Raw genomic sequence first — 9,833 nt, 5'->3', positions numbered from 1 at the left:
TGTGCCTTCCCCGGGGGAAGCTAGTGTCCCAGAGGTGGCCATGGATGTGTGCAGCACCCTTTAGGCTGTGTGAGGTTAGGCCTGCAACCTTGGGGCTGGCCTACTCCTGGCCAAACCTCCCCCCACCCCCGTCTGGTCGAGCGGAATCCCTGGGGTCGCTAGCTGCCACTTCTCTGTGCCACTTGGTCTGGCTGCACGTAGGGTTGCCGGATGGTTTCAACAAAAATACCGGACACACTTGACATTACATGACAGTCTACATTACATCTTCGTGAAAATATCCCAGACATATATATTTTCTCATTTTATCCTCTCAATTTTTTTCCTGAACAGAAAGCTCAAAGACTGGACTGTCCGATTCTAAACTGGACACCTGACAATTCTGGCTGCACGAGGTTGCACGTGCTCCATGCCTCTGCGCAGCACATGGCCAGGCTGTGCAATGTGCCGCTACCTCTCCCCCATCCTGAGGCCCTCCCCCGCCTTCTCCAGCACACTGGTGAATGGTAGCCACTGCACTCACCAGACAATCCGTCGCTGGCTTCAGAGGATGCCCGGGACACATCCTGACTGCTGCTAGGCCGGGATGGTGAGGTCTGGCTACTGTCCTCTGCCACCTCCTCGTCCAAGGACCGGTCTCCCTCCTCCTTCTCCTCCAGTGGCCTGGGTCAGACCACTGGGGTGGCCATCGCTGTGTCCACCTGGGACAGCAGAGAAGTGGCCCCTTTGTCCCCCAAGATCTGGTGCAGGCAGTGATACTGGGAACAGGCTGTGGCTCCGCCGCCCCCACGCTCGCTGCGCAAGAAGCCGCGAGTGTAGACATAGCCTTTGGGGGGGGGGGGGGGGGAGGAAACTTTGTGCACTCCCCCATCCCCAGGTCTTGATTAGCTTCCTCGACTGGTTCCCCTTCTCCCTCTGGGTCTACTGATTCCAAAACTCTTCTTCCTCTTTCCAGGGAGTAACTGCATCCAATGCACTTTGCAGTCTCCAAACACTACTACCCCTTTGCAAAGAAGGGCTGCCCTTGCTCAGCAGCAGCTGTTCCCAGCAACAGTGACCCCTATCTGCAGCCAGCTACTTGACTTTATACAGGTCCTATCCATTTCTGCATAGATGAGCCTGTTCTTTTCATGGGGCTTTCTTCTTAGCCTCTGATCTACTATGTTAACTGGCTCTTCTGGCCTCCATTAACTCCTTCCACTCCTGTGTGGGGTGGAAACCCCTGCATTCCCTGCTATAGTCTAGGAATGTAAGAGTGTAGCCATTTAAACTCATGCTTATCGATTACCCAAATAGCTACATGAGACTCCTAGTCCGACTCCCCACACTGCTGCCTTTGATAGAAACACCGAAGCACAGGACAGCAGCCAGCACCCTGGAAGTGGGGTGGCAGGTTGTTACACAGTTAATCAGTTGCACGCATTTTAACATCCCTACGATAGTCAAGTATCAGAGGGGTAGCCGTGTTAGACTGAATCTGCAAAAGCGGCAAGGAGTCCTGTGGCACGTTATAGACTAACTGAAGTGTTGGAGCGTAAGCTTTTGTGGGCAAAGACCCACTTTGTGCATCTGACGAAGTGGGTCTTTGCCCACGAAAGCTTATGCTCCAACACTTCAGTTAATCTATAAGGTGCCACAGGACTCCTCGCCGCTTTTACGATAGTCAAGGCAGTGCTACCATATTACACATCTTTACAGAAAGATCAACAGTAGTAGAGTGCTTTGGCTAACAAAAATTTAACTTAAAAGTGCACTCTCATTTGCAAGTCTAACCAGAAACATAGGAAATGCTATCTAAAACAAACAAATGATTTTGTCTATAATGTGACTCTGATGAGATAGGGAGCACTAAAGAATTTACTACCACCACTTCAAAAAGCATTCTGGAAGCCACTAACAGAAACTATGACAAGAATTCATTGGTTCTAGAAGCATAATTATGGAAGACCAATCCTGTAAAATATCAGTCTTTCGCAGCTTAAGTGTATTTTTTTATTTTATGAAGGAACACACAAAAAAGTTGCTTGATAAACATAATTAATACACAACTTTATATTACATTGATTTAATGTTAGAAAAGCTCACTCAGGAGAGTTAACTAATGTAGACCTGACCACACTAATTTCTATATATGGACTTAAAGCACAAGATAATTATCCAGGTCACCTCAGGCAGCTGCGGAAAGTTAGCACCAAAGGAAGTTTGGCCTGTAACTACTGGCTCAAGATCCTGGCACAGGAAAGCATTTCATCTGATCCAGATGTTTATTTTCCTCAAAATGTATCTGTGAACATTGTTTTCTGCTTCTGTTTCACAAATTACTTAATGAGATAAGTCACAAATTAATGTTATTTGATGTTGCGCACTATTCGCCTACAGTGATTTGTTTTCATTTCCCCCAAGGCTTGCTCCAATTGCTGAATTAGGTGAACCAGAGTAGCAGGGTCAGTTTGTAATATTTTGGTTGTCTGTTCTCCATTTTGATCAAGGTGTAGCTTTACAGTGACAGCTGGTTTAATTTGTTGTCTCAAACTTCTGCTGGCAAGCTGTATGGAGACGTTCAAATAAGATGATATGGAGAAGTAGGGGAAAAAACAGTAAGAGTTAAAACAAAGAAATATGCTAGGAATCCAAGTATCATATTCAAAACTCAGACCACTTCTACAACTTTATTCATAGAATGACATGTTTACCCTTTATATCTGTATCCAGTTTTATCATTCTTAGATTGCAGTTTGATTTAATTTGTTTTTTACAATGCTATCCTTTGACAATGCTTCATTATATACAACACCAAAGACTTAAAAAAACAAAACAAAATAGGATAATAAAGTTATTCTTTAATATATAAATCTCTGAACTCAACTCCACATTATAACAGTGAATAAAACAATTACATCAATTATTTTGCAACATTAAGATGAATGAAGACTATGGTTAATGCCTGATGCTTTCCAGTGCCGACTGGTAAATAAGGATCTATAAATATTTATATAAATACTGCTGGTCTCAAGCATTTTAAGACAACTGAATTAACCTTAATTTTTCACAACAACCTGTTCTGCCAAAATGTGCTAACATGAAATTCAATTACTTACTAAGACTAGGATATGTTACCTGAACATCTAGTCTCCATTCAAGACTGTGGTAACTGGGAAGCTTTGGTGCCAGTTCGCTAAGAATGCTTCTGATTTCCTTTCTGTTGTCAAGGTAAAGTTGGAGCAATAATTTGTTCAATTCCTCTGAGAATCCCAGAACAAGCACAGAGTCTTGGAAGTCTATCTCAGAAATCTAGAAATTAACAATTTAGAATGAAAATCAGGAATTACACAACTATTGTTGCTATTATGTTACTTGTTCCTCTGAATCTATATATTACAGTCCCTAGTTACAATCCCTTTCATACAGAAATATAAGAGAAGAGTTCCATTGCTAGAACCCATCAAATATCTCACATGTTAACTAGTGTATAAATGCTGATACTATATTGCTATCAACATATATCAACTTCAATAATTACATTCAAATGCACCAATTCAAATATGTTAAAAAGGGCAAATATGCTTATTACTCTGTATTTAATCATTTTGATACAGTTATTTGGAAGAGTTAGGAACCAGATAATGTGTCAATAGAAGGAGCTCATAACACTGACTTCTTGGACCTTGACAGATTGTAGTCAATTTCTAGGTATCAAATCTATTAACAGCTATTACAATTAATAATTATGTACTCTGAAATTTCTAAAATGTTTAAGTATGTAGGTGCTGATGCATCACCAGAACTCTCATTAATCTAGAGTGGCCTTTGTTCGTTGACAGTCCCAGATCAGAGGTTTTCTAGATGTATGATTTATGGTAGTGAGGGGCAACATAGATTTGTGAGTGGGCCACAAGTAGCCCTCCATCTCAGTGTGCTGTAAGATTGTCGTAAACAAAGCGGTTTCTTGGGAGAGCGTAGTTTTCCTAAGTGCATTTGCATACCTAGAATTTGCAGGGTGTACCAACTGAACCATAGCAGTACTTTGAATGCAGAGGGAGACCATGGCTCTCCCAATGATGTGTGTAATAAGTGCATGTCAAAATCTGGCAACCTTGTGCATGGGCAATGGTAAACAAAATGTAATGTGGGCCACACGCAGAACCCCAATGCACTGCAGGTTGCCCTCCACTATTTTATGGTGTGGTTCAGTTTGTGTTATTCTGGAAGTGGAGATGTGCTTGAGAGAAGAGTCTTCCTTTTGCACTAACAGCTTTCACATACTATAAATGTTCAATGGCAAGCTCTGTCCCAAGCTCAAATTGCCAATCTAATGTATTTCATTTTTCAACCTTACTTCACAAAGGAAAATATTTCACTCTTTTCCAAGAACTGGAAGCAATACCAGAAGAATGCAAGTGAATGAAAGTTAACGTAGAACTATCCCTGCTCCACTTCTTTCACGTTTGCAATATTCGAGTATCCTCTTACTTCTTGAATAGTCTTCACAGTGGAAAGGCAATTTATACACTCACTAGCTACATCTAGACTGGCATGATTTTGCGGAAATACTTTTAACGGAAAAGTTTTTCCGTTAAAAGTATTTCCGCAAAAGAGCGTCTAGATTGGCACGGATGCTTTTGCGCAAAAGCATCCATGCCAATCTAGAAGCGCTTTTGCGTATAAAAGCTCCAATGGCCATTTTAGCCATCGGGCTTTCTTGCGCAAAAAATTAAGGTGCTTGTCTACACTGGCCCTCTTGCGCAAGTATTCTTGCGCAAGGCTTATCCCTGAGCGGGAGCGTCAAAGTATTTGCGCAAGAAGCACTGATTTTGTATATTACAAAGTCAGTGCTCTTGCGCAAATTCAAGCAGCCAGTGTAGACAGCTGGCAAGTTTTTGCCAGTCTAGATGCACCCTGTCTCTCTCATTTGCCTGTTACCTTTTATAGTGATTTAATTAAAACCTCACAAACTAAGCAGCATCAGGCCAGACCAGTAGTACCCTAGGTAGTGATAAAGAACACCTACTTAGAGGATTTAATACTGTATGTATTTAGTACAGCTTTTGAACAGTGTCAGAACTTTAAAAAAACAACATGGTTTTCCTTTACTTACAGTTGGATAGTTATTTTAAAATCATTATTCTTCACATTCTTTACTTTGTGTGTTGTTGCTATGCAGTGTTTAAAAAATTTAACTCCAGAGCCACTGAAGAGGCACATTCTAAGCAAAGTGAAGTGAATCACATATACCATTGGTCTCCAACCTTTTTACACCCAAGATCACTTTTTAAGTCTCAGAACAGGTGAAGATCTACTGCCCCGCCCCTTCCTTGAAGCCCCGTCTACATTACATGAGGAAATCTAATGTAAATGTACTGTGCAGGTGCGCAGTTCAGAGCGGGCTCAAGAGCTACTCTTAGAGCCCCTGAGATCTACCGGTAGCTCGCGATCTACTGGTTGGTGACCACAGACATATACAGTGCTTTAGGATTCTTAATATTATAATACTGTGTGAAAGTGATGTTGCTTTTATACACACACTTCAAATCTCCCATCATCAAGAATGTGGAAGACCTGGTAACTTGGATCCCTTGTCTAAGAGTTTCCACATAGTATAGGAGCTTTAGTTTTCCAATAAAATAAACTGGAGAACTCCTTTCAAATTTTTACCTACAGATTTACTGTCTGGACATTATCCTTACCATGAGTTTGGAACCTTCAGTGAGAAGATATGTTAATCCTTCTACTCCATGCTGAATAATGTCACTACTAACATTAAGTTTTCCTGAAAAGAAAACAGATATTCAAGACAAGGTGTATTGGCCCGGGCTATAACGTATAGGACATGTAAATAAATAAAATATTTTTAAAAGCACCACAGAACTAGTACGGACTTAAGCACTTAAGCACTCATTGCATGGTAAGTCACAATGGGACCTGCAAGAACCCTGCAGAGTTTAGAAAAGGCATTAACGTGACATCAACACAAACAATTAAATTATTTAAACCACAGTTACAAGTATAACTTATGATTCCTATAGATGAAAGATTTTAAAAAGTAGCATTTTCATATGGATTTTATTTATGCATTTGATAATCCTTTGAATTTTATTCCTCAACCTCCAAGTTAGAATCTACTAAGCAGACATTTTTATCTTGATGGTTGGATGGGCCTTTCACAAAGCAACAGAAAAGAGAAATATTTTTTGAAAATCAGGAAAGTGTTACCATAAAACAAAAATTGGAAATGAAATTCAGAAGCAACAGAAAATTATTTTAAGTATATATAGCAAATTGGTAACATCTATTTAAGGCATCATGAGGTTACATCTGACCCAAAGATATTTCTGGATTTTATATTCCTGCTCAACAATGTAAGCCCCTTCCATATGAAATCATCAGCAACAATCAAATCCCTTGTGGATTTCATGGAATCGATGGCAATTCTCCCTTTTCAGGGAAGAACATTATTACGGTGGATCACTCTCTCTTTTTTGTGTGTGGTTATTTTAGATTTTATTAGTTTTTAAAATTAGTTTCACTTTTAAATCAATTCTGACAATTCCCTTCAGTCCAGCAAAGTCCTAGGCAGCATTACCCATCAGCCCTTCTCTCGCTCTTACTTGCGGCTCCTTCGTAGATTTTCGGGTTGGTGCCTTTCCTTAAGAACTCCACCGCGATACGGCCAAATTCACCGACCACTGAAACGAAAGGAGATCAACTCTCCACAACCTGCCCGCCTGACGCCGGAGCTGGGGTAACTCTGGGGCCTGTGGGGAGGCAGGGAGCAGTTTGTGGGACACCTCGGCCGGGCCTCCCTCCTGCAGAGCTGTGCCGTGCCCGCGGCAGAAGGTCCTTAGGGCCCCCTTAGCCACAGCAGCTCCCAGGGACCGGGCGACTGTGGTAGAATCCTAGGGCTGGAAGAGACCTCAGCAGGTCATCGAGTCCGGCCCCCTGCCCAAGGCAGGACCGGCCCCAACAGACCCCACGTTGCTGCGGGATTGGGGGCCGCTGGGGGGCGGGGGGAGCCCGCCCAGGGCAGAGTAAGGGCGATGGCGGGGCGGGGCAGCCCGGGGGGGGGGGGGGGGCGAGCCGGACCTGCGCTGTCCACCTGGGTCAGGAAGCCCAGGTGCTCCTTGTGCTCCTCCGACAGCACCAGCAGCATCTTGCCCGCGGCCTTCCGCCTGCTCCGCTCCAGCCCCGGCCCCGGCGCCTCCCCGCAGTCAGCTGACCCGCTCCCTGTCGGGTGGCTCCGGCAGCTCGCTCCGGCCGGCAGCGCAGCCCGGCGCTCGGGTTCCGGGGCAGGGGAAAGGCCTGACCCACTGGGGGCAGTTCAACCCCCAACGCCTGCTGCAGCCCGGCCCTTCCGCCCCGGGCTCCCGGCAGGAGGAGGGTCCCCGGGACTCGGCCGCTGGTTCAGCCCAGGCGCTCTCAGTCTGGCCGGAGCGCGCTGGGCCCGAAGCGGGGTCTTGTGTTCCCCGCAGCGCTGGGCTCCCGCCGCCCGGCCAAGCACCGTGACTAACAGACCCCCCCGCAGGTGGGTCCCCAGGCGCTCAGGTTTCTCCTGCGTGAGAGCTCGGAGTAATAGAGCCCTGCATGTCCGCGGACAACTGCTTTATATCGCATTCGTGTTTATGGGCGTGGATATCCGCAGCTCATTTTTGCAGGTCTGGATGTAGATACAAACTTTGTATCTGAAACCCTACACATTTGCGGCTATGAGCTTTGAATCCCGCAGGTATCTGCATCCCTAGCTCATTTTTCAGATACAGCTATGGGTACAAATTTGGCATCTGCGCAGGGCTCTGTGGGTTAACATCTCCCCAGAGTTTTAGGGAAACCGTTTCAGTGTTACTACTGATTTATAGTTTTGTTAATTAGCACAGTTAAGGCTTGATCCTGCAAAACATTCTCCACTCCCACTGAGGTTAATCAAGTCCAGCAGAGCTTCACACATGCTAAACACCCTACAAGCCCTGATTAGGACAGAGCTAACTATTAGCTAGTTTCAAACATTGTTAATATTTCTGTGTGACAGGTACCTGTACTTCACTTCTAGCTGTCAATTTACTGTAAATTATTCAAAAGAAAAATGAAAGAATAAAGCAACTAATATTTATTTCTAGTGCTCTATGTACTTCCTCTTCTGCATGTGACATATCCTAAAATTCCCACAGCTGGCCAATTTTATTTGGAAAGAAGGTCACTTAAAAGTGGAAAAGGCCAGCAGATAACCAAGTAAAATATTTGCAAATTTAGTTTAAAATTCACCCATAGATATTTCCCCCTTCCACCTCCAGTTTTTAACAAATCTGGTGAAGGCATACAATTTGCTTATCCCTAGATCCACTCTCCCCTCCAGAAGGGGTAGTAGGAAAACAATGAGTCTAATGTTCTTTATCAAGCGTTTGTCCCTTTTGTCTATTTTTCAACTATTGGAAACATTAATAAACAAAATAATGTTCCAAATGAAATCATAGACTGGAAGGAATCTTGAGAGGTCATCAAGTCCAGTCTCTTGCACTCATTGTAGGACCAAGCACCATCAAGACCATCCTTGACAGGTGTATGTCTAACCTGCTCTTAAAATCTCTGGATGTTTCCAACTGCTCTGAGAGACTGTTTGGAATGAGTAGGAGAAAATCCTTTTCGTTTAAACAGTATCACTCATCTACTACAGGGTAGGAACTGCAAAATAATGCTCTGATAGTATCATTGTGAATAGCTAAAAACAATTATATAAGCAAAATAGATCAGAATTTTATTTTACCAAAGCTCTACAATGACAGTATGCATCTTTGTGGCTATTTTGTTTATTGATGACATTGTAATTCCTAAAAAGCACAGTCTAGTGCAGTATGACCACAACTGAGCCAATTCTTTCATACCAGAGCTGACAAACTACCACAGATTTAAATGGGAGGTGGAGCAGATCCTAGATTCATAGTAAAAAGGTAGTCACCAATTTGTTTTAATTACAAGTGTATATATGTGCAGCACTGAACATGAAGACACTATATGCCATTGCCTTCAAAAGAAGATATGTAAGAAATAGAAATTGTAATGATTTTTATTTTACAATTCTGTACAAAAACAATATTATGTTTTGTGTGCGTGATTCATGTTTCCACTGGTTGAGAAAAATGCTGAGAAGTCAAAATCACAGGCAATATACAATGTAATAAGTTGCTAGACCAACATACATATTTCAGTTAGGGGCTTTAAAATGTATGTAATTTGCTAACCATGTAACTGCTGAAAATTTCAGCAGTTACACGGTTATATGAAGGATGACTCCCTACCAGTCTGGGAGCTGGTGCACCCCAGCCTCCGGCTTTTAAACTGGCTCCCCATGCATACCAGCTCCCACCTGCCACCATGCACTGGGCTCCCCAGGAACTGATACATGCCAAGAGCCGGCTCTTGGTGAGTACTGGCTCCTGCCTGCTGCCCCACTCCCCAGGAGCCAGCTGCTGCCTCTGGTATAGAGGCAGCAGCACAAGGTGGCAGCCAGCTCCCAGCAGCTGGACTGGGAGCCACATGTAATCGTTTGGATAACTGATAACCTCATGCTTACTGGTTACCCATTTAAATGAGCAAAATGCAGGACAATGTAGCACTTTAAAGACTAACAAGATGGTTTATTAGATGATGAGCTTTCGTGGGCCAGACCCACTTCCTCAGATCAAATAGTGGAAGAAAATAGTCACAACCATATATACCATTTAAATGAGCATACTCTTACACCTCTAATTCCAGTTGTGAATTTAATAGCTTACCTGACCATCTTTTATCTCATAGGAATGAGGGGGCTGTGGAGAAATACACAGGAAGACACACACTTCATTCTT

General features: G+C 43.4%; 1 protein-coding gene across 1 annotated transcript; it reads right to left on the bottom strand.

Annotated features, from left to right (window-relative positions):
* Window positions 1-1,969: 1,969 nt before the first annotated feature.
* COMMD2 (COMM domain containing 2) lies at window positions 1,970-7,446 on the bottom strand. The gene is made up of 5 exons (XM_075937710.2): window positions 7,081-7,446; window positions 6,606-6,683; window positions 5,685-5,767; window positions 3,118-3,291; window positions 1,970-2,546 (listed from the first exon to the last, which is right to left on the bottom strand). Exons 1-5 carry the CDS (start codon window positions 7,145-7,147, stop codon window positions 2,349-2,351), a joined length of 600 nt encoding a protein of 199 aa, XP_075793825.1. The 5' UTR covers window positions 7,148-7,446; the 3' UTR covers window positions 1,970-2,348.
* Window positions 7,447-9,833: the final 2,387 nt, after the last annotated feature.

This window comes from Pelodiscus sinensis, chromosome 10 (assembly GCF_052426305.1).
Source record: "Pelodiscus sinensis isolate ZL-2025 chromosome 10, ASM5242630v1, whole genome shotgun sequence".
Taxonomy (NCBI): domain Eukaryota; kingdom Metazoa; phylum Chordata; order Testudines; family Trionychidae; genus Pelodiscus; species Pelodiscus sinensis.
Note: the sequence above shows the minus strand (reverse complement) of the source record. Positions and strands in the feature narration are given on the sequence as shown.